This window comes from Colobus angolensis, unplaced genomic scaffold (assembly GCF_000951035.1).
Source record: "Colobus angolensis palliatus isolate OR3802 unplaced genomic scaffold, Cang.pa_1.0 Scaffold77, whole genome shotgun sequence".
NCBI lineage: Eukaryota > Metazoa > Chordata > Mammalia > Primates > Cercopithecidae > Colobus > Colobus angolensis.
The window spans coordinates 3,735,928-3,760,345 of NW_012121487.1; the positions used below are offsets into that span (position 1 = coordinate 3,735,928).

General features: G+C 48.9%; 1 protein-coding gene across 1 annotated transcript in view; it reads right to left on the reverse strand.

Moving 5' to 3' along the window:
• IQGAP3 (IQ motif containing GTPase activating protein 3) overlaps positions 1–23,937 on the reverse strand; it is a 44,889-nt gene extending 20,952 nt beyond the window's left edge. Inside the window, exons 1-19 of the mRNA XM_011928432.1 lie at positions 23,832–23,937; positions 20,457–20,544; positions 17,182–17,338; positions 16,819–16,896; positions 15,420–15,496; positions 14,575–14,642; positions 14,371–14,484; positions 13,952–14,130; positions 13,405–13,483; positions 12,657–12,820; positions 11,777–11,864; positions 9,583–9,746; positions 7,322–7,479; positions 5,091–5,212; positions 4,823–4,986; positions 3,393–3,483; positions 1,727–1,894; positions 1,494–1,633; positions 1,219–1,389 (exon numbers count right to left, since the gene is read on the reverse strand). Of these exons, the coding sequence (XP_011783822.1) occupies positions 1,219–1,389; positions 1,494–1,633; positions 1,727–1,894; positions 3,393–3,483; positions 4,823–4,986; positions 5,091–5,212; positions 7,322–7,479; positions 9,583–9,746; positions 11,777–11,864; positions 12,657–12,820; positions 13,405–13,483; positions 13,952–14,130; positions 14,371–14,484; positions 14,575–14,642; positions 15,420–15,496; positions 16,819–16,896; positions 17,182–17,338; positions 20,457–20,544; positions 23,832–23,868 (2,307 nt within the window). The 5' untranslated portion in view covers positions 23,869–23,937. The remainder of the gene's footprint in view (positions 1–1,218; positions 1,390–1,493; positions 1,634–1,726; positions 1,895–3,392; positions 3,484–4,822; positions 4,987–5,090; positions 5,213–7,321; positions 7,480–9,582; positions 9,747–11,776; positions 11,865–12,656; positions 12,821–13,404; positions 13,484–13,951; positions 14,131–14,370; positions 14,485–14,574; positions 14,643–15,419; positions 15,497–16,818; positions 16,897–17,181; positions 17,339–20,456; positions 20,545–23,831) is intronic.
• Positions 23,938–24,418: the final 481 nt, after the last annotated feature.

A 24,418-nucleotide genomic window follows, 5' to 3' on the forward strand; every position in this document is an offset into this window, starting at 1 on the left:
CCTTCTGACCCCAAAGCCTGAGCTCTCAATTACCCCCCACCACCGTCAGTCATAATCAAGGGCCATTTGCCAGTCCCGGTCTGCACATCTGTCTCCCTTGGAGTCCTCTGGTGTTATCTTTGTGTCCCTCCTATCACAATGTCTAACATCAAGTGTACTCCAATTTCTGTGAGGGGAGAGATGTGATTACTCACCCTTAGGCCTCGCACCCATCTCCCACCCTTGCCTAGTGCCAAGTGGCATGTTCTTGGCATTCAAAAAGTTTATGACAGCATCTTTACATTGCCAGCACCCCAGTGAGGCCCTCCAGATCACATCTGCCTGGGAAGGTATCTGCTCAACTGCCATGATTCCTGGCTTGCACAGTGCCTCTGGCTATCTTCCCTACCAGCCTCATGTCTCAGTTACTTACAGGTCAGTCTCAGAGGCCACAATGAACCATCCACGGGTTGGAAGAATAAAAATGGCAAGGGCTGGTTGGAGAGGAAAGGTAGAAGACTCTTCTCTTCCTAAAGGATATTTCACCCCTTTTCTGTTTAACCACTTCTTCGAGCCCTACTGGTATCTAAGCCTTGATGTCTTACTAAACAAATACACACACACACACACACACACACAGTTTTAGAGACAGAGTCTCACTCTGCTGGAATGCAGTGGTGCCATTATAGCTCATTTCAGCCTCAAACTCCTGGCCTCATGCAATCCTCCCACCTCAGCTTTCTGACTGGCTGGAATCATAGGTGTTAGCCACTGCACCCAGCTAAATCTTATTTCACTCTTCCCTTGGGGAAGCTAAAAAGCAGCTCTCACTCTCTGGATAGTGATGATGATGACATAAATAGCATGGTAACTTCTACCATGTTCTTACCTACCTCCCAGGCACAATTTATAAACACTTGAGATATTACCCAACTTAATCCTCATAACAATTCTATAAGGTAGGTGCTTTCATTAGCCCTATTTTTCAGATGAAAAGACTGAGGGACCAGTGAGGAAACTGAGGGAGAGGGGGTAAGTAACTTGCCAGGGTCACACAGCTAAGAGGTGACAGAGCTGGGATTCAAACATACGTGGTCTAGCTCCAGAACCTATGCTTTTAACCACTACTATTCAGAGTCCGAAAGATCATTCCCATGTCAGTAAAAAGGAAGCAGGGTGGATATCCTGGAGCCCAGATAAGCACAGGCCCTGAAGACTGAGAAAGCCAGAGCCTGCCACCTGGATCTGGATGACTGCTGGGAGCCAGGTCCTCAGAAAGTGGGAATGCTCAGCAAACTTCTGTCGAACTAGGAAGCCACGGAGGCGGGCCTGGAGCTGGACGACAAAGCCAGTGTTGGCTTTCCAGAGCTGTTGGCGGTCATAGGCAGCAGTGACCTTGGTGACAGCTGACTGTGGAGGCAGGAGAGAGATGCTGTGGTCTTTCGGGGAGTGGGAGCCTCTTCTCCAGGGCATTCCCATCCAAGATCCCCTACCCTTGCAGGAGCTCTGCCAACCTGGATCTCCTCCCGGGTCAGGTGAGAGGTGTGGAGGCGGCAGCCAGAGGGTTGCTCCCAGGTCCCCTGGAAGGTCTGCAGATGGAAGTAGTAGGCAGTGCCATCGTTCATATCATGTTGAACCCAGAAACCTGAGTCTGCTAAGCAGAAACCAAGCAAGCAGAAAAGGTTCAGAGCAGGCAAGGGGTGGCTGGGGCAGGCAGAGAAGAGGAGGGTCAGGTTGGGGCCATTACCTGGACGCTGTTTCTTTGCCATGGCACCTTCCAGGGCTCGCTGATAGCCATTGGCACAGTTGGGAACTACCCCTCGAAGGGCCACTGCGGGGTTCCTCAACACCCGCTCAGTCTGGGCTGCCTTGCCCTCTTTGATGGCTTGATTGATGGCGGCCACACCAAGAGCCACTGACAGGGGCATCAAGAGACAGCAGTCAATCCTTCGCCCAAGTCCCTCCCATGGGCCTTAGCCTGTCCACTAGGGACAGATTCCATGAAAGAGGACACAAAATCACCCTTCTGAAGGAGTAGATGGGAACATCCCAGGATGGACAGAGACACATACATGAAAAGCAGCACCATGCAACTGTGCTTGGAGGGAAAGGCAGCAGCAGTCAAGGAAGCACTCCGAGGGAGGCAGCGTGGGTCTAGGCTGAGTTGGGGCTTGATAAAAGGAAAATCAGCTTGAACAGAAGCATAAAGGCCCAGAGCAGTGGCTCATGCCTGTAATCCCAACACTTTGGGAGGCTGAGGCAGGCAGATCACTTGAGCCCAGGAGTTTGAGATTAGCCTGGCCAACATGGCAAACCCCCATCTCTATAAAAAAAATACAAAAATTGGCCAGGCGCTGTGGCTCACGCCTGTAATCCCAGCACTTTGGGAGGCCAAGGCAGGCAGATCACCTGAAGTCAGGAGTTCGAGACCAGCCTGGCTAATACAGTGAAACCCTGTCTCTACTAATAATACAAAAATTAGCCAGCTGTGGTGGTAGGTGCCTATAATCCCAACTACTCAGGAGGCTGAGGCCCGAGAATCGCTTGAACCTGGGAGGTGGAGGTTGCAGTGAGCCAAGATTGCACCACTGCACTCCAGTCTTGGTGACAGAGCGAGACTCTGTCTCAAAAAAAAAAAAAGAAAAAATATTAGCCAGGTATGGTAGTGCATGCCTGTACTCCCAGCTACTCAGGAGTCTGAGGTGGGAGGATTGCTTCAGAGGTTGCAGTGAATGGAGATCACAGTACACTGCCCTCTAGCCTGGGTGACAGAGTGAGACCCTGTCTCAAAAGAAAAGCATAAAGGCAGGATATGGGCAGGGAACCCTGGGACAGTTTCTTAGGAGAAGAGAGCCTAAGAGGTGGGAATGGCTGATGTAGCATCTGCCTTCCAGTCACTAGTAGACAGACAGATGGACAGAGAGACCACAACCACTGAGAACTAACACCACCAGCACCACACATCAGCACACCCCTGTCTACTTGCACTGAGTCTGCCTATTTTCCTCAAACTCCTGCCAATTCCTCTTCTCTCACTCCAAGTCTAAACATTTTCTAGCCAAAGCTGATTGACTGTTGGAACCCAAACTCAAGTTACCAGCAGAAATGGGATTTCTGACTACTGCGTGATCTCACACGCCCACATTACAGAGAAAGTGTCCACAGGAAGGCATAGAGGGAGGCAGCGGGTGAACTATGGATTCTCACCTCCTGAGAATTTCCTGCCCTGCTGACTGCCAGGAAATCCATCCTGCAGTCCGAACAGCAGCCCTCCTGCTCTGACTCTGGCCTGCCTCACCACAGAGGTTGAAGGAAGACGGAGATGACCAGGGAGGCCGCCTGACTATCTGGGCTGCTGCTGAGCCCACATCACCATCCCTCCCCTCCCAGGGTCCCCTGCTCAGTCCATTTACTTCTCTGAGCTGTATTAGTGTCCTGGTTGGCTCTGACCACTCCCTGGCGGATCTCCTCAAGCCACAGCACAGCTCCAGGATCCCCTGTCACCTGGTGGATTGAGGGAGAAAAAAAAAAGATGAGACCCCAAGCTAATCTCTCTAGGTTTCCAGGCCAAGATGCCTAAGGGAACCAAACCGCAGGCAGGCACTGGGAGCCACAGGGACAGTGATCTCCACTCAGCTCCCTGTCCTGTGTGTGGGCACGTGTGGCATGTGGTTCGCTGGGATGCAGCCAGGCTCAGAAGGCTCTTTTCCTACTGGGCTTTTAAGTCTACTCGGTTTGGCCACAGCACCTCCAGAACCACAGAGGCTCTGCATAGCTCCTCAAACCCTCAGCATCCACCACCTTCTCAACGGCTCAATTCCGTGCTCTTGTGCCTCAGTCATGTCCAGGGATAGCCCACACTGGAGGCTCCACCTACCTGCCCCCACGCCCCACTCCCCTAGGCCTCATTGCACCTTCTCAGGCTGATCCTGACCATGACTTTTATCTTCTCTTTCCTTTTCTTGCTCCACACTCCTCTACCCGACAAGGTAGTGGGAAGATTACATGAGGCCACAGGTTAAGCAATCCCATGCCTGTCACACTGTCAGACTGATAAAGGCTTGAACCCTTCCTTGCCTCACACAACCCCAGATTCTACTCCTTCCCAACTCTCCTCATTAATAATAGACTTTGTAAACTAACATTTTATTGAGTACTGACTATGTGCCAGGCAGTATTCTAAAGCACTTTCTTATGCATTAATACTTGTAAAGCACATAAAATGATGCTTGGCACAGAGTGAGGACTCAATAAATGTTAGCCAGTACTACTGTCATATTATCTCACTTACACCCCATAACTATGGGATACGCTCATTACTGCCACAAGCTTGTAGGTATGAAACAGAGGCACAGAGAGGTTAAGTAACACGTGCAGGGTCAGGCTGCCAAGACGTAGGCTCCAGTAGTCTGGCCCAGAAGCCTGGGCTCTCAACCACTCTCTACTGCAATATACTCAGGGCGTTTCAGGTTCAAAATCCTGCCCCATTTGTCAATTCATTTAATTTTCACCCTCATTCTGGGAGCTGGGTAGGACCAGGTAGGCAGTACTTTACAGATGAGTAAATAGAGCTCAGAGATATCAAGGGATTTGCTCAAGGTCACATGGTCACTAAGGGTCAGAGTGGGAAATCCAGCCTAGTTCTCTGGCTCCCAGGTCTGTGCTCTTCCCATGAACTGCCCACTGCCCTGGCAATGGGAGCCATCCTTCTTTACCAGATTGGAACACCCCCCGACCCCACCCAGAAGCCATTGTGTCCATCAGAATAGAGCTCTGCCAGACTGGGTACAGTGCAACCCACAGAGAATGTTCTTCCTGCTCTGATGACCAGCCCTAACTTCACCTGGGCCTTCTGCCTTTTGGCTGCCACAAGGAGGAGATGGTACCGAGGGGCGACAGGGAGGCTGACATCATCGAGGCCAGCTGCAGGAAGCAGTAGGGCAGATAGAGTCTTCTCAGGGCTGTCTTTGTCCAGAGCCTCATTGATGAGGCTGATTGCAAGGACCCCTAAGAAACAGAGATCTAGGTGTGTGTGGGGTCCCTAGACTTACAGCTAAGGGACAGGACTGCCTAAGTTGGGCCATCTCCACCCAGCTCCAGACTATACTCACGGTCAGTCTCTTCTTGGGCCTGTGCATTGACCTGGCTCACAGTGGCCTGCAGGTCATTCCAGCTCAGGAAGTCCTTACCCATCCCACGCTCCTGTTGCAATTTCAGCAGGGCATCGAAGTAACTGGCAGCGGGGTGAAGGGCAAAGAGGTGAGTAGCATGTAAATCATCAGCCAGAAGTCAGGGGAAAGAGTTGAACGATTTTTCTCACTTGACCTCCAGGACACCACACTCTTTTAGTTCTCTTCTTGCTTCACAGGCTGTTCTTTCTGAGACACCCCTGCTGGTTCCTCCCTGACATCTAAACATGGAAGCATCCCAGTCTTCAGCCTCCAGACCTTTTCTCTCTCCATACTCACACCATAGGTGATCTCACCCAATCTCATGACTTTAACACCATATGCTCCTGAAAGCACATCTCCAGCCCATTCATTTATCCCAGCCAGCATCTTGTGATTTCCAAGTGAATGTCTAATAAGCACCTCAAACCCAACAGTTCACATCTGAACTGATTCCCCTGCTTAACCTGCGTGTCCCACCATCTCTCCCATCTTGCCCCAAATCTTGGAGTCATACCTAATTCCATTCTCCCTTATACCCCATGTCTATTATATGACCAAATCCTGTCAGTTTGCTTTCAAAATGTATCCAAAATCTGACTCCTCTTCCCCATCTCCACTACTGCTCAAGGCCAAGCCCTCATCATCTCTTGCCTAGATTACTCCCATAGCTGTCTAACAGGTCTCTCTGCTTTCCCCTTGTACCCCTGCAGTCAATTCTCAGCACAGCAGCCAGAAAGATCCTGTTAAGTAGATCAGATTGCTGGGCATGGTGGCTCACACCTGTAATCCCAACACTTTAGGAGGCCAAGATGGGAGGATAGTTTGAGCCCAGGAGTTCAAGACTAGCCTGGGCAACATAGAGAGATCCTATCTCTACAAAAAAATTAAAAAATTAGCCAGCCATGGTGGCATGTGCCTATAGTCCTAGCTACTTGGGAGGCTGAGTTGGGAGGATCACTTGAGCCAGGAGTTCAAGGATGCAGTGAGCTGTGATTGCATCACTACACTCCAGCCTGGGTGACAGAGCAAGACCCTGAGCTGTGATTGCACCACTGCACTCCAGCCTGGGTGACAGAGCAAGACCCTGTCTCTAAAAATAAAAAAATAAAAACGAAATAGGTCAGATCAACTCCCTCCTGGCTCAAAACCTCCCATGGCTTCCTTCCTCACTCAGAGTAAAAACCAGAGTCCTACATGGTCAGGCCTCAGCTACTTGGTCTTCATCTCCCACTCCTCTTTCTTCCTCACTTCACTCCACCACACTGGCTTCCTGGTGTTCTTTGAACACACCATGCACATTGCTTTCTCAAGGCCTCTGCCCCAGATAGACTCATGGCAATCATTTATGCCCTTTAGGTCTCTTTCAAAATGACCTCCTCAGCAAAGAGGCTTTGCATAACTACATTATGTAAAACAGAAAAACCGTCCCTACTATGTCTCTACCCGTTACCCACTTTGCCCTATTTTATTTTATTTTTCTCTATGCCTCTTCTTCTTTTGTTTTCCTTCTTTCTTTCTTTCTTTTTTTTTTTTTGAGACGGAGTGTTGCTCCTGTTGCCCGGGCTGGAGTGCAATGGTGCAATCTCGGCTCAACACAACCTCTGCCTCCCGGATTCAAGTGATTCTCCTACCTCAGCTTCCAGAGTAGCTAGGATTACAGGCATGTGCTACCACACCCAGCTAATTTTGTATTTTTAATAGAGATGGGGTTTCTCCATGTTGGTCAGGCTGGTCTCAAACTCCCGACCTCAGGTGATCCTCCTGCCTCGGCCTCCCAAAGTGCTGGGATTACAGGCGTGAGTCTCTGCTCCCGGCCACCTCATCTTCTTTTCTAATCATCTGTCTCCCTCTACTAGCATGTAAGTTAGACAAGAGAAGAAAGTATTTTGTTCACTGGTGTTTCCCCAGCACCTAGAGTAATATCTGGCACATGGGTCAGTACTCAAACATCTGCTAGGAAAGAATGAATCAATGAAGAAAAGAGGAATGACTGTGACCCCATCCACTCCCAGGAAGAAACACAGGCGAAGGGACTGTGAACAGACCCAGAGGGTGGGCCTGGGCCCAAGAATGGGACATCATGCACAAGGCAAGTCTCCAGCAGAAGACTGCTGAGTCTTGGCTGCATTCCCCCATCCCTCACTCCCAACGTGTGGCTAAGCCTTTCTCACCGCTGGGCATTTTCTCCTTCCACCTCTGCCAGGCCTGTGGCAGGGTTCACCAGGCTGCTCCAGAAGCCACTGGCATCCTGGGCCTCCAGGGCCCGGTTAATCAGGACCACAGCTGAGAGCATCTCCACAGCCACGAAGAGCTCCTCCTGGCCAAGCTCCTACAATGGGTGGGAGGGCCAATTCCCAAGTGGGCAGGTGAAAGGTCTAAAGGCCTATTCACCATCCTGCCCCTAAGGTTCTCAAATATCCCAGAGTCTCTATCCCAAAACCCCAGTGGCCTGATTCATTCACTAATAATCATCATATGAAATGCTTGAGAATACTTACTATGTGCTCAATTATAAGTACTTCACACACATTATCATTTAATTTTCATAATAAGCCGACAATAGAACCATAGTACCATTAATATCCCCATTTCACAGATGAGCCCACAACCAATAATGTAAGTCAAAATGAGCTGCCTGATTTCAAAGCCCACACTTAACAAGTAAGCTCTACCAGCTCCCATTGGTCCCTACTGCACATCAAGAACTGTATTAGCTGGGTGCAGTGGTTCACGTCTGTAATCCTAGCACTTTGGAGGCCAAGGTGGGCAGATCGCTTGAGCTCAGGAGTTTGAGACCAGCCTGGCCTACATGGCAAAATCTTGTCTCTACTAAAAATACAAAAATTAGCTGAGCATGGTGGTGCGTACCTGTTGTCCCAGCTACTCAGGAGACTGAGGCAGGAGGATCGCTTAAACCCAGGAGGTGGAGGTTGCAATGAGCCGAGATCACGCCAGTGCACTCTAGCCTGGGTGACAGAGTCAGACCCTGTCTTAAAATAAAATTTTAAAAAATTGAACTGTACTAGGCTCTGGGTATACAGAGATAAAAATGGAGTGGTCGCCTCCACACTGCACTGCACCACACACCCAAAAAGCCCTGGCCCCATTTCCCTGCCCTGCCTTCTTCTCCTTTTCAAACATCTGCTTATGCTGTGCCCTCTGTCTAGAGCACCCTTCCTATTTTCTTCTCTTTTTTTTTTGCAATAGAGTCTCACTCTGTGGCCCAGGTTGAGTGCAGTGACGCAATCTTGGCTCTCCCGGGTTCAAGAGATCTCTGAGCCTCAGCCTCTGGAGTAGCTGGGATTACAGGCATGTGCCATCACCACACCTGGCTAATTTTTGTATTTTAGTAGAGATGGGGTTTCACCATGTTGGCCAGGCTGGTCTTGAAATCCTGGTCTCAAGTGATCTGCCTGCCTGGACCTCCCAAAGTGCCGGTATTATAGGCGTGAACCCCCATGTCCAGCCCCCTTCCTATCTTAACAGAATGTTGTGAACATCAACAACAATAATAAAGCTAAAGCTTACTTTCCAGGTTCTTCTCTAAGCAAATATGTTACCTCATTTAATCCTATAGCCTGAGGTAAACATATTATTGTTCACATTTTATATTCAAAGAAATTGAGCAGCAGACAAAGTAATTAACTTGCCCAATGTCACATAGCTAAGAACTGGCAGAGCCAGATTTGAACTCACACAGCCCAGCTCAAAAGTCCACAACTTTAGTCACAATGCTTTACTTCTTAGTACTTATTTTATGCTTCCTTGTCATAGTCATTCCTATGTTGAACTATGCCTTTCCTGAGGGCTGTGCCTGTATCCAAGTCATGCTGGGAGTAGACGCTCTATAAACACCTGCTGTGGGTGTAGTTCTCTATTGATTCTCTTCCAGGAAGCTTTTCCAGCTCTGCTTCCTCCATTTCCTTGGTCTGAAGACTTCTTCCACCTATGTCATCTGCTCTTCTCTCCCTGTCTCTCTTTGGACCCTCAGGTGTGTTCTAACTCCTCCGACAGACTGAAAATCCCTAAGTGAGGGCCCTGTCGCTTCACTGTCAGAGAAGAGGCATGGACTGGGACGAGGTGGGACAGCGAAGTGGTTCAAAGCATGGGCCCCCGCATCCACTCCCAGCACTGGCACTCACAGCTGTGTTGGGCAAGTGACTTAACCTCTGCATCTCAGTTTCCCCATCTCTAAAACAGAATGTCTCCCTCATAGGGTCTTTTTAAGGATTAAGTGAGTATGTAAAGCAGTGTTTGCTCAAGGTAATGGCTATTAAAATATGCTCAGTAAGGCAGGGATGAGCTCTTTCCCCATCCTAATCTCGTGCCAGCATCTCATATTGCACTCACAAGAGGGTGGCCTGGGCTGCCTGTCCTGATCCCTCCAGCTACTTGGGGGCCGCAGAGCTAGACCCACATTTCTGGGGCTTACCCCCTGCTGCTGCCGCTGGAGCACTGCCAGCTCCTGCTGGTACATAGCTGACGCAACAGGGTACACTGGAGGCAGCTGGGCCTCAGGGCACATCAGCTCCTTCACAGTGTCAGCCACCACTCCCCTCTGGATGGCTTTGTTGATCCGCTGCACAGCATGGAGCACTGTAAGGGAGGAGAGCAACAGGTTGTACAGGCTGGGCATTCAGTGGCATCTCCACTCTCCTGACCAACTAGGCTCTGCCGGGGGATCTTGGTGGGGAAATTCCTTTGTAACTGCTCTCAAAAACCTGTGAGGTTTTCTGCTAGGTTTAAAATGCCTTTCTAAATGTTCAGGAAGAAAAGGGGCTGGGTCCCTTTAAGAAGAGGCTCTGTAAGAAGCAATTTGTCAGGCCTTGAAATTGAGTAGCTCAGCATGTAACACAGAGTGGCTGTCATGGCAGAGGGTGAGTTCCTAAGGTAGTGAGCACAAGATTGACAGGTGGCTATGGAGCGTAACTAAGATGAGGTTAGTCAGGGGGCTCTAGGGACCAAGGCTTGATGATAGCACAGAGAAATAAGGAACCAGTTCCTAGGTGGAGCCGTTTGCTGCTAAGGGCAGCAGTAAGCTTAAAAGGGGCTGTGGTGCCTCAACGTAGTCTGAGTTTACAAACTCCGTGGCTAATAAAATGCCAAGCAGATAGGGGCACTGGCATCAAAGAGAGCACAATCTACTGGGAAGAGCTAAGGATACCAAAGTACCTACAGTGCACTGCTGTCAATGTCATGTTAGAAGTCCACCTCCCCCCACCCCCACACAATGCTATGGCAGAGCAGGGGAGGAGGGATTCTGGCTGGGAGAGCAGGAAGACTTCACAGAGGAGGAAGCCTTGGAGACAGCTCTGGAGAATCTTTTCACCTGCTTATCAACAGGTGAGAATGCGGGAGAAATGTAACCCAAAGGACCAGAGGCCGGTGATGGGAAAGGCTGGAGGGCAATCTAGGGAGAATAGACAGTTTGCTAGGCTGAACTGGGTGGAATGTGAACAGAAGAGCTGGCGAAGAACTCTGGAAAGGTCTTATCTGCCAGGACAAACAGACAGGACTAAAGTCTGGGCTAAATAATGCAAGAACCCATAAAGGTCTGAAGATGTTCAACAAGGGAGATAAGATCAGATCTGTGCTTCAGAGATTACTCTGGCAGCCGCAATCGGCAATCGGGAATGAACTGAGCAGATTAGGAAAGCAGCCAGTCAGGAATGGCCTGGGGGCTACTGAAAGCTAGTGAATGTTGGAAAGCTCTGTTAGACGAAGGTAAATGGTTACTGAGCAACCTCTAAACCTGACAGCAAGTCCAGACTAAGGCAAGCAACTGTAACAGGTCTAGTGTCCACAGGCTACTGCATTTTGCCTCAGCACTGTTTCTCTTCATACTTGCAGTGTAGATAGATCTCTTGGAGGAAGACAATTACAAACTCGCATTCTTGTAATAAATAATTATATTTGTGGCCGGGCCCAGTGACTCATGCCTGTAATTCCAGCACTTTGGGAGGCCAAGGTAGGCAGATCAGTTGAGGCCAGGAGTTTGAGACCCACCTGGCCAACACAAAGAACCCCACCTCTACTAAAAATACAAAAATTAGCCTGCCGTGGTGGCAGATGCCTATCAATCCAGCTACTCAGGAGGCTGAGGCAAGAGAATCATTTGAACCCAGGAGGTGGAGGTTGCAGTGAGCTGAGATTGTGCCATACTACACTCCAGTCTGGGCAGTAGAGTGAGCCTCTGTCTCAAACAAAAGCAAAAACAAATAAAAAAGAATTATAATTTGTATATAATGTTTTTAAGGGAAACAGAGTTAGAAGATGAGCTTCTTGCTCATATTCTGGAAAATTACTACATTTCAGAAGCCAAAGGAATTCAAGCAGGTTGAAACTCAAAATTATAGGTAAACTACCTGGAAGAAAACTGCCTGCCCCAGGAGACCAACCCAGTGCAGTATTGCCATGTCATTATCTCTAAGTTCTTAATGAACTTATCTGTAGTGTCCCCCCAGGCAGCAGGAATACAGCAGACTATGTGAGGGGAGAAGTCCCTAGCCAGGCTGGAAGCAGCAGCAGTGTGCACTGCCCAACACAGAAGCCATCAAAGAGGTGGGATACTCTTCTAAGAGCCAGAGATATGCACAGAGCAGTCCTCAGACCTGGAGATGACTTACTGGCTTGTTCCTGGTCACCCTTTGTGTTGGCTGCAGCCACACCAGCCTGGACTTCCTCCTTTTCCAGAAGCTCCACCAGGCCCAGCTCCTAAGAGAGGGAAGAGATACAGTAGAATGGAGCCCTTCTGGGGCCAAGACCATGCTTTACAAGCTGCCAGCATGAGCTCCCAGGTCTACCCAGCCACCTAACCTCAATCCTACCTCTCCCCTTTAGGCTGGCTCACTCATCCTTATTAACCCCTTGCTCTGTCGCCCAGACTAGAGTGCAGTGGCACAATCTCGAATCACTGCAACCTCCGCCTCCTGGGTTCAAGCGATTCTCTGCCTCAGCCTCCCGAGTAGCGGGGATTACAGGCACGTGCCACCACACAGGCTAATTTTTGTATTTTCAGTAGAGACAGGTTTACCATATTGGCCAGGCTGGTCTCAAAGACTTGACCTCAAGTGATCCACCTGCGTCAGCCTCCCAAAGTGCTGGGATTACAGGTGTGAGCCATGGTGCCCAGCCCTATTAACTCATCTTTAACCTTTCTTGCTCAGCAAGCATGTAAAATAACAACATAGACAACACAAATAGTGTCGGCGGAAAAGTCAACTGCGTTAAAAACAAGATTGCTAAGTGGAGGCACCAGTTCAGCAATGGGGGAGCACATTACTGCCTATGGGACTGTCCTTGGGTTCCTCCTGGTCAGTCTGGGGGACTCTCAGGGACAGAAGCTGATCAGTCTGGTCTACTAGGCCTTGGAGTGATTTAACCATTTAAACATGCAGTCAGCACTTACAGAATACAAAGGACCAACAGTGGTGATCCCTAAGTAAGAGGCCCTCTCCCATTCTACAGTCATATAGAGGGGGTGGTAGGTAATAGACAGAGGCTAACCTGTGCCTTCTGCTCTCTGTCTGAGCTCAATTGCTCCAGGTACCAGACAGCAAAGTCTCTCCTCACCCCTCGCAGGGCCAGGGCAGGGTCTTGAAGGGCCTTGAGCAAGGCTTCAGGGCTCTGTCTTTCCAGGGCATCATCAACAACTTCTAGAGCCCCATGGACTGAAAATAAAGATACTCCATAACAGACAGTGTGAGAAAGCCACCTCTCATAATCCCCTAGTCCAGCCCCAGGAATCTGCCCTCTTCTTGCCTGCCTGGAGTTACCCCCACCCTTTCCCCCTTGGTTCCTGGGCCCATTTGGTTCAGCCCAAATTCTTCAGCTTGGTCTTCACAGCCTTCTCACTTCACCACCCCAAACCCCAGGGATATCCTCACCCAGACAGGCAAATGCCTACCCATCCTGAGCCTTCACACAGCTCCTACCCAGATCCCCCTTCCTCATGTATTATCCACACTGCTCCTCTCGAAGGACCCCAGTTCAACCTCCCCCCAGCATCAAGAGCTGCTCCTCTCTGTGGTTCTCCAGTCAGACAGAAACTTCCCGGACACGGACTACTTCTCTAGACACTGATGGCCAGAAAGCAGTGCACATACTCCTTGGACTCTGATCTTTCCCAGAGGCAAGAGTTGGCCCAAGTGAGACCACAGGGCTTTCTGGCTTGAGAAAAGCTATCCCCCAACCTCCCAGTGCAGGGGCTTACCCTGAGGGCACCCCCAAACCACTCCTGCCTGATCTCTCTTACCGTTGACATGGTTGATATTGCCCTGGATTTCAGCCTGAGTTAGGTAGTGGTCATAGATGTCCTGGCTTTCTCTTTCATCCTGCAAAAACTCCATTGAGAGGGAATCTGCGAAACCCAATTCAATCTTCTTGTCCTGCTCTTCCCTCCCTGGCTACACTTATTTCTTCTTCTGGGGACCTTCCCAAGGCCAAAGGTCAGTCTGCTCAGAATTCAGAAAATTGTGGGCTCTAAACGCCTGGCACTGACACATTTAAGCCAAACCAACCTTTGGAACCTCCAGTCCAATCTCATTCTGTTCTACATTCCAGTGCCCTTCTCAGGCTTCCCTGAAGATCATCCCCCAAGAACCTCTTCTCCAGTCTTCTTTTCTGAATTCTCATCATTCTTCCAAGTTCCTTTCCTATTTCTCTAAAATCACTGACAAGTTATGGTTTCTCTAAGAAGCAATTTTGGATCCTAGAGACATGACAGACAGGAGTCCTGGTTTCACTCAAGACTTTCCAGCCACTCAACTTTTCGATCCCTGCAACCCAAGACTACTTCTTACATGGTTCCTGTCATTGGCTGCCTTCTCCATCTTGGCCTGGGCCAGCATCTCCTGGTAGATGGCTGCCAGAGGCTCTCGGAGATTCTCCAGAAGAGCACTGGGATTCTGCAAGGCAGCCAGGGTGTCCTCCACCACCCCTCGCTCCACTGCTTCATTGATGGCAAGAACAGCTGCATGGACTGGGAGGGGGCATGGAAACAAGGTCAGGAGGCCAGAGTGAACCCCAGACTGGAGCACAACCAGTAGCAGGCCACTCTAACGTCATCCTTTTTCCCACCCTCAGGGGCCAGGCAAACCAGGTAGCCTTATGGCCCTATCTGTGGACGAGAGCTGGCCAGAATCCATCCAATGGCTGTGAGGCTTGGAGCCCTCCCATACCCACTGACTCTACTCCTGGCAGGGCAGAGCCTAGTCCTTACCTGCAGCCTCATCCACCGATAGCTCATTGGCCAGGATGCCCCCGATCTTGCTGAAGGCAGGCAGCTGGAGGCCATATTTGGCCAGTTCGGACGCCATGTTGCTGAGTTCCTCAGCTGCAATGATGCCACAGGTGCCCTTCATCAGGTCCAGAACCCCCAAGACCCTGCCCAGGATGCGGTGGTAGGGCAAGGAGCTAGGCTTACCTGTGAATTTCACTTTCCCGTATAGATCATGTATCTGAGGGGCCAATCCCAGCCGGAAGAGGAATAGACTAGGAAAAAATGGAAGGCATTGGAAGGCACTGGGGCCTATTCATTTTGACACTCTGCCCACGATGGGTTTGAAGGAGATACTATGGGGACCTAGAGATGAAGACCACTCAGCACCTGCCCTCAAGTCATCCCCAACCCACATAAAGAAATATGACCATAAATCAGCCCGAGGAAAGTGCTGCAGAAGGTAAATAAGATGGTGTTGGGGGTCTGAGGGGATTAGGAAGGCTTCACAGATAAGGCCACATTGCAGTAGCAGGTCACTCAACGGAGACAGAGGACAGGAAGGGCACAGCAAGCAGATACCTGCTGAGCTAAGGCACAGGGGCACAAAGGGACATGGGAAATGAAGTCAGAAAGAGAAACACAAGGAACAGGTCAGTCACTTGCTGTGATTTAGCCAGCTGGTTGCTGATGGCTGGCTGTAAGTAGGATCAAAGAGCCTACACCATCCACACTAAGTGGCTTGCCTGTGTTGCTCTCAATAGGTCCTGTTCTGATTCCTTTATGCCCAGTTACACACTGAAGGCCCTACCCTGCTACCTTCCTGCCTCTGGTACCCTGCTTACCCTTCCCCTTCACCCACACAGGCCATACATAAATGTGCCACAGACATGCACACAAATCTAAACACAACTCTGAAAATCTGAAAGCTCACTCTCCTGAGCAGGGCTCCCTGTGCTCTACCCTTCATCCTTCTCGCTGAGTTTGTTGCTGCTGATTGTTGGTTGCATCCACCTAGAGGAACCTGGATGATAAAATTTGAGGTTTCTCACCTGAGAGCATGGATGCAGTAGACTACCCGGGGCATGTTCTTTTTGTCATAGATGTCTGTGGTCTCTGGGAAGAAGGTCTAGAAGAGAAACCAGTCAGTTACTGCCATTGGGAACCTTTAAGCAGCACCAAATATGGAGGGGGGGTGCCGAGGCATGGGTCTTCCTCTTCAACCTGAGGTGTGCGCTCCCTTGTTACCTGGGGTATCTAGGTCAGTCTCCCCCAACCATTTCAAGTCAGCCTGGTATAAAAGAAAGGCACTGGGGATGCATACTAAGCCAAGGCTCAGTCACAGACACATAGTCCTAGGGTGCCCTGGATTAACCAAACACCAGATAAGGCTATCAAGGCTACAGGATATAAGCCATATCCTCCAAAAATAACAACAACAACAACAACAACAAAAACAAGCCCCCAGCTGTCTTCCAGATGTCTACAGTGAGCCTGCATGCCTCACCTTAGACCCTTGCCAAAGAGGTGGTATGCTGGAGAGCTGGCCTACTCCCATGGAGGGCCCAATGAGGCATATATTGCCAAGGACCACAAAAGTATCAGGCTGTTATCCCTGTCTCCAAGCCAGCGGCTTCTGATCAATGTGAGACCTTCTAAGAACCGAGTGGCACCAGGTATGGCTTCTCAATGCCACCTAACCTCAATATATCTTGGTTACATTTAGATTCACAATAAAAGACCAAATTTAGAGACCTAGAGTATTCCAGTCCCACTGAAGACACATGACATCTATTGCTTCTGCCTCCCATCAAAGTGTCTTTCTTTACTGCTGTTTCCTGTATTACAGTTCCTTTCTACAGTGAAGAAAAACAAAGCAGAAAGAAACCATACATTGTAGAATCCTATCATGCCTTCATTTGTATAGCTCTTCACAATTCACAAAGGGAGTTCACACAGACCATGTGATCTTCCTGACAACACTGTAAGGTAGACAAGGCAGGGCTCACTATCCCCATTTTACAGACGAATAACAAATTGAGGTTCAAAGAGTGAAATCATGTGTCCAGTTGGGGTTTAGGACCTAGGCTTCTAACTCAAAGTCTACCACCTAGGGAGGTGTATACCCTTGCTTCACACTGTGAAATTTGGTGGAGACAGGGCTGGCCAATACGAGCATGACATAGCAGGCCCTCCTGCACCCCCCACTGCATAATGGGAACTGTGACACTCAGGCCAGGGAAACTTCACCTCCTTTCATTCACAGGGAAGAGGAGGCAGAGAAAAGATAACCTGATTCAAAGACGCACAGTTGCAAGGAACTGTTCTCTTAGATTAGTTTAGAAGACACATGGAAATAGGGCTAAACGGTTCAGGAAGATAAAGCATGGGATTGTGGGGGGTGGCTGGTAAGGAGTAAAGATGAATACCAATCTTCAGGCCCAGTATTACCGAAGGCAGACCAATGTGGGCTATTGCAGACAGCCAAAAGTTGATGTTGTCTGTGTGACGGAAATGTAAGCCAGCTGCCTGAAAGGGAAGGAAAAAGAAAATCTATTTCCACAGTTCTCAGCACTCCCTATGGGTAGAGCCCAGACTACAGCTTAAAGATTCAGGAGAGATGGGCAGAGGGGAACCAGAGGACCACATCTTGTGAATTTTCCATCCTTACCAGCACAGAAAAACATAGATTAATAACACTCCCTTTTATCCAGATTTGGACAATAAGTTATATGGTCACTGTACCCTCACAGCTTTGAGGAGAAGGGATCGTTTGAGGGGAAGTAGGTAGAAGGTGGAGTCCAATCCTCCCACCTGGTACCGCAGCTGCTCCACATCATAGATCTTCTTCAAGGGAACCACGGAGGGTGCAAAACAGTGGCCCAGCTTGGCCAGCAGCACTCCATTGCGAAGGCTCTCCTCCAGCTCCACCGGGGAAGGAAGCTCCTCCTTCAGGCAGGCCTCCATCCAGCTACGAACATGAGAGCACCTTCTCACAAACTCTGGCAGACCACAGTGATTTATTCGAACAACAGGAATTTCCCTCTCCCCCTCCTTTTAAGTGGCCCCTGACCCTCCTCTGCTTCCTGTTCCTGCCCTACCTCCAGCTCCCCTCTCTGCCCATTGCCTGCCTGTTCCCACCTTCTCCCAGGCTGCCCCAAATATCTGGATTGGCCAACCCTCAGCCCCACCCTCCCAGCAAATCTTCCTTGACAGATCCTGAACCTGTCCATCTTCAATGAGGCTTAACTGTTACATAGCTTCTCACTCAGTCTAGTTACATCTTTTTTTCTTTCTTTTTTTTTTTTTTTTGAGATGGCATCTTGCTCTTGTTGCCCAGGCTGGAGTGCAGTGGCGTGATCTCAGCTCACTGCAACCTTCACCTCCTGGGTCCAAGTGATTCTCCTGCCTCAGCCTCCCGAGTAGTTGGGATTACAGGCACCTGCCACCACACCCGGCTAATTTTGTATTTTTAGTAGAGACGGGGTTTCTCCGTGTTGGACTGGTCTCAAACTCCCGACCTCAAGTGATCCACCCATCTCGGCCTCCCAAAGTGCTGGGACTACAGGCATGAGCCACCGCACCTGGCCCTAGTTACATCTTTAACTGTTAAACCAAACAGAATGTGCTCACTTCTTTCATTCTGGATTGTTCTCCGAGAACCTGGGTGCAGAAAGGTCATGTCTACCTGAATGATCTACATGGCTCATAACCCAGCTTTGATGATGATGAGGGTAGTGGGGCTGATGGAAGGGGAGTAGCACAAAGGAACAGAAAGACCACAGCTCTTGGAGTATGAAGGCCTGCTTTCCAACCATCTCTCCTACTTCACCTCTGTGAGCCTCAGTTGCACAATATGCAAAATGAGGATAGTGCCACCTGTATTTCCTTCAGTGGGCAGCTGCCAGGATCAAATGAGCTAATGAATGTGAAAACACTTTGAATATAAATGTAAAGTATTATTATTACTGGTGGTTGTATGAGGGAGAGATTAAAGTCTTCTCAGATGGAATCTCTAAACTTCTCTACATATTGGGGTCTAATTGGAAAGTACCTGTTTCCAAAAAGAGAGCCAGTTAATACATTGTTCCATGTCTTCCCTGCCTTAGACACCTGATTTTTCCTGATTGCCCCATCCTATTGACTTCCTTTAAGAAAATTAAAAGTATCCTATTGATTAAAGGCAAAAAATTAAGTATGTATCCTGTTTTTCCTATACAGATTGACTTTTAGAGTAACCAAATAGTCCTAAGATGATGAGGGAATGTTCTTTAGGATTTCAGCTAGTAAATATGGAAGAAATGACAGAACTAGAAAATAGTCATTTTACACCCTTGATAAAATAATAAATTCTGATGTAGACCAACAATGAATGAAGGCATTAGATGAAAAGTTAATGGGAAATTTTATGGCGTGTAAATCAGGTTGGTTTCACCTAAACGCCCAGATTTAGCATCACTAAAAGTGAAACAAGCAGACATCGTATTCTTTCTATAAGATGTGATATGGAACACATATCTTATATATGTTAAATATCACAAATTTTATATATATATCTATTACAGTATATAGGGGGTAAAAGGATCTGAGTGGGGGGGAAAAAACCCACCAACACTAATGAAGACTTCTTGTCAAAAATGGTTTTTTTTTGTTGTTGTTGTTGTTTTTTTTTTTGAGGCGGAGTCTCGCTCTGTCGCCCGGACTGGAGTGCAGTGGCCAGATCTCAGCTCACTGCAAGCTCCGCCTCCCGGGTTTACGCCATTCTCCTGCCTCAGCTTCCCGAGTAGCTGGGACTACAGGCGCCCGCCACCTCGCCCGGCTAGTTTTTGTATTTTTAGTAGAGACGGGGTTTCACCGTGTTAGCCAGGATGGTCTCGATCTCCTGACCTCGTGATCCGCGTCTCGGCCTCCCAAAGTGCTGGGATTACAGGCTTGAGCCACCGCGCCCGGCTTTTTTTTGTTTTTTTGAGACAGAGTCTCACTCTTTCACTCAGGCTGGAGTGCGGCGACACGATCTCGGCTCACAGCAACCTCTGCCTCCTAAGTTCAAGCGATTCTTCTGCCTCAGCCTCCTGAGTAGCTGGGATTACAGGCATGCACCACCGCGCCCAGCTAATTTTTTGTATTTTTTTGTAGAGACAGGATTTCACCATGTCAGCCAGGCTGGTCTCAAACTCCTGGCCCCAGGTGATTTGCCCGCCTCGGCCTCCCAAAGTGCTGGGATTACAGGCGTGAGCCACAGCACCCATCCAGGTTTTCCTGTTTGTTTTTGGAGACACAGTCTCACTTTGTCACCCAGGATGGAGTGCAGTGGCGCAATCTTGGCTCACTTGCCTCCTCGACCTCCCAGATTCAAGCAATCCTCCCTCCTCAGCCCTCCAAGTAGCTGGGACTATGGGCACATGCCACCATGCCTGACTAGTATTTGTATTTTTTGTAGAGATGGGATTTCGCCATGTTGCTTGTCAAAAATGTTGAACCTAAATCTAATTAAGCCAACATTCATTTATAGGAAATACAGGGTACAGAGGAACAAGCTGAATGACATAAGAAAGCAAGTAGACAATCATCTCTAAAAAACAAAAGGAAAGAAAGAAAAGAAATAGAGACAAAATGTAGGATATTCTTTAGGAAAAATGACCCGGTTTTCTTCAGCAAGTCAATAATATAATGAACTGAAAAAAGGAGATGGGCTGCTCTGGATTAAAGAAAACATACAAGCAGATATACTTAGTGAACTTTTTGGATCCTTATTTGAATAAGATAACTGTAAAAACAGATTTCTTTTTTTTTTTTAAGACAAGCAGGAAAATTTGAAAATGGGCTGGGTATTGATCTTCCAAGGATTTAAATAATTTAGTTGGATAAGCGAACGTCCACATATTTTGGAGATACATACTGCAGTTTATAGGGGGTAAAAGGATGTGACTGGGATTTGCTTCAAAAAAAAAATTAAAAAGTTATTTCAACTCGCCCTTTCCCACAGGACGGACTCTCCATCTGTTGCATTTGCTTTGGGGGCAGATGCCTAGGGTGGGATGGTGGAAAGGGAGAGCAGAAAAGAGTCCATCTTCCTGGACTCTGCTCACCGCTTGGCCTCCTCCAGCCGGCACAGGTACTGATAGGCAACGTTCTGCCGCCTCTGCTCATCCATCTCCTCAGCTGTGAGGCGTTCATCTGAGGAGTTAAACGGGATAAGGTCAATGAAGAGAGCATTACAGGGGTCTTAGCATTGAAGTGCCTTTTTTTTTTTGTCTTTTTTTTTTTTTTTTTTTTTGAGACAGAGTCTTGCTCTGTTGCCCAGGCTGGAGTGCACTGCGGCAATCTTGGCCCACTGCAAGCTCCACCTCCGGGGTTCACACCATTCACCTGCCTCAGCCTCCCAAGTAGCTGGAACTACAGGCACCTGCCACCACGCCCGTCTAATTTTTTGTATTTTTAGTAGAGACGGGGTTTCACCATGTTAGCCAGGATGGTCTCAATCTCCTGACCTCATGATCCGCCTGCCTCGGCCTCCCAAAGTGCTGAGATTAGAGGCATGAGCCACCGTGCCCGGCCCGAGCGTCTTCTCAACGGACTTGTTTAGGCAACCCTGCTCAGAGACCTGAAGCACCTCCCATGTGTCCCTCCTTCTCTTCCCAGGATACCCTTTAATAGGCAGCCTCCTCCTGTGCTGGAGGCATTACTTCTCTTTCCTCTGTAGCCATCTTCCTGTCCTCTTCCTCCTCAAGTCTACTAATGGAACTTCCCTCAGTGCCTCCCAGCTGAGACATCCAGAGCCTTCCTTGGCTTTAAACTTAACTCCTTTTCTTATCCCTAATTAGACTGAGTTCTCCAAGAACTGGACCTGTGTCATCCTTGTTGGTTACTCTCTCAGAGGTTAGGTAATAGAACCAACCAGGATTCATCATTCACTCATTTATTCATTCATCAATACCTCCTTTATGCCAGGCACTGGACTAGCAGACCCCTACTCTTAAGAAATGCAGAGATAAAGGCCTGCATGATGGCTCATGCCTATAATCCCAGCATTTCTGGACACTGAGGCAGGGGATCACTTAAGCCCAGGAGTTTGAGACCAGCCTGGGCAACATGTTGAGACCCCATCTCGACAAAAAAATGCAAAAATTAGCCTGGAGTGATGGTGCACACCTGTAGTCCCAGCTACTCGGCTCAGGGCTGAGGTGGGAGGATCACCTGAGCCCAGGACTTCTAGGCTGCAGTGAACCATGATCGTGCCACTGCACTCCAGCCTGGAAAATAGAGTTACTGGTGGGTTTGTTTTTGAAACAGGGCACCACCATGTCTGGCTAATTCTTGTATTTTTTGTTGAGACTGGGTCTCACCATGTTGCCCAGGCTGGTCTTGAACTCCTGGGCTCAAGTGATCCTCCCACCTTGGCCTCCCAAAGTGCTGGGATTACAGGCGTAAACCACAGCGCCCAAAGATTATTATTATTAGAAGAGAAAAACACCTAAATAAATTAATCTAATGTGATAAGTATGATTATGGCCCATGAATAAAATCTATGGAAGCAGCAGAGGAAGCAAAGGATTCTAGCTATGAACTAGATCTTAAGGACTAAATAGGCAGAACATGGAGAAAGGCAGTACAACAGAGGGAAACATGCCACTCACTTGAGATTAAGTGGAAGGACAAAGAAAATTTTAAAAGATCACAAAGGTACCTTCACTATCCTTTTTGGTATAGGTCACCCAAGGAGGAAAAGAATCTTCAAGCTAAATAAAATACAGAGTATGGCTTCCAAATCCAAGAATAGGCCGGGCGCGGTGGCTCAAGCCTGTAATCCCAGCACTTTGGGAGGCCGAGACGGGCAGATCACGAGGTCAGGAGATCGAGACCATCCTGGCTAACATGGTGAAACCCTGTCTCTACTAAAAAATACAAAAAACTAGCCAGGCGAGGAGGTGGACGCCTGTAGTCCCAGCTACTCAGGAGGCTGAGGCAGGAGAATGGCGTAAACCCAGGAGGTGGAGCTTGCAGTGAGCTGAGATCCGGTCACTGCACTCCAGCAGTGAGACTCTGTCTCAAAATAAACAAACAAACAAACAAACAAAAACCCACCCAAATCCAAGAATAGCAAATCCCTCAAGTGAGACAGCAATCATAATTTACCTTAGTTAGAGCCTCCCTTAATCCTTCTCCTTTCTCTCCCCTCTATTTCCCTTGAGAAACACGATACAAAATCAAACAGAAAGAGTAAGAGAAAACTACACACACAGTAAGAAAATAAACTCAGAGGGCTTGAAAAAAGGCAGAGCTTGGCCAATCTGTCTTTGACTCAGTACTTTATGTCATTCCCGGTTTTTATCCTATTTCCTTATATTGCATATTCTGCAATGATTCAGGCAAGGGCAGGGCTTATTTGAATGAGCAGTTAAGTAAATTAAAACACATGTGCGAGCACACACACACAACCCCCCCCCTCCAAATACAGATTTGAGAACACTGGCCAACCACAGGAAAGCCATCAGTTCCTCCAACAGGGTGTACAAGGAACAAGTGATGGTTGTTAAGCATGGAAAATAAACCAGTAAGTGAATGACATCACCTCAGAGTTATGAACTGAGGACTGTGGGCGATGGGAGGGATTTTGTACATACACACGCTGTCTCAAAAAAATAAAAAACCAAAAAACGGTTTTCCTGTCCTTCTCAGGTCTGGAACTAGTTTTCCTTTAACAGAAGACTGGACATGGACTTTGCTTTTTGAATCCTAATAGAGAGGAAGGGAGGGGTGGAAGAAGGAGCAGGTTTTGCCTTTCATTTAGAATATCAGAACCTTTCTGCCCCTTCCGTCCTTCCAACTCCAGTCTCTCTCTCTCTAAAACAGTGTTTTTGAAAATGTGGCCCAGGGACTACCTTCCTCACAATCACCCGGGGTCAGGGAAGAAGCACAGCAGTGCTTGTTATAAATGCAGATTATGGGCCCCAAACCAGACCTTCTGGAACTGAAGCTCTGGGACAGGACCCAGGAATCTGCATTTCAAACAAGCTGCCCGGGTAATTTCAGCCCCTGTTTGACAGGCACTGTCTGAAAGCGGCATCTCAAAGCCCAAGAGTCCCCCAGATCCCCTGAGGCGTCTTGTCCCGTGGCAGCGCTGGACAAGTATGGTAGCCAGCAGTAACTGCTGAATTTTAAGGAGCCACTAGGACCACCTACATTCTCCCGACTCCGGAACCCCAGAACTTGGAAATAGGGAGAAAATTCCTTGTAAGCTTTAAAGCACATTATTCGGGGGACAATGCGCAGCTCACAGTTCCACTCTGGCCCGCGGCGCCCGGGCTGAGGACTCCCGTCCCACTGAGCAGTCCCACCGCCCTCGCCCCTCAGGCTTCACGCCCGACACACGCCCCAATCTCTCCCAGGACAGCCAAGCCCCCGACCAGCGGCACCACTGCGAGACCCTTCCCAGACCCTTCCCAGACCCTTCCCGCACTCACACGCTGCCCGGCCTGGGCCCGCTGCTCTCCTCTCCATGTTCCTCCTTTTTCCAGGTTTGAATCTCCCGCCGTTGGGCCGCCGCCCGTCACCGTCGCCACGGCCGGACAGGACACTTCCTGTCCACACCGCTGAGAATCCTGGGATTTGTAGTTCCAGGCCGCGGAGCGGGGCCGCCCACGTGCTGGGAGAAGAGGCACACCAGGCCGGGTCAGTACCGTTCCCCTTACAGCAGTTCCTCCCTTGTTCCTCCCAGGCTCCTTTTCTGCTAAACAGTCTTATTCTAGCTGCTGCCCCTGCCTTTGTCTCCAACTAGTATTCCCATTAACCCCTACACTGCTTCCTATGTGTTCCCGAGTCCGGCTAACTTGTGGGCCTACTTGGCGCTATGACTAAGTTAGGTGATGCGAATGCAGAGATGTATAAGCGCAGTGAATGCTCTAAAAAAGTTTGCTGTTCTGACACAAGTGATGGACATACAGTCAAATAAATTAGAGGTCTGTGATGCACAGAGGGAGGGGGTCATTGCTGTGATTAAGAGCAGCGAGGCCGCCGGGCGTGGTGGCTCAAGCCTGTAATCCCAGCACTT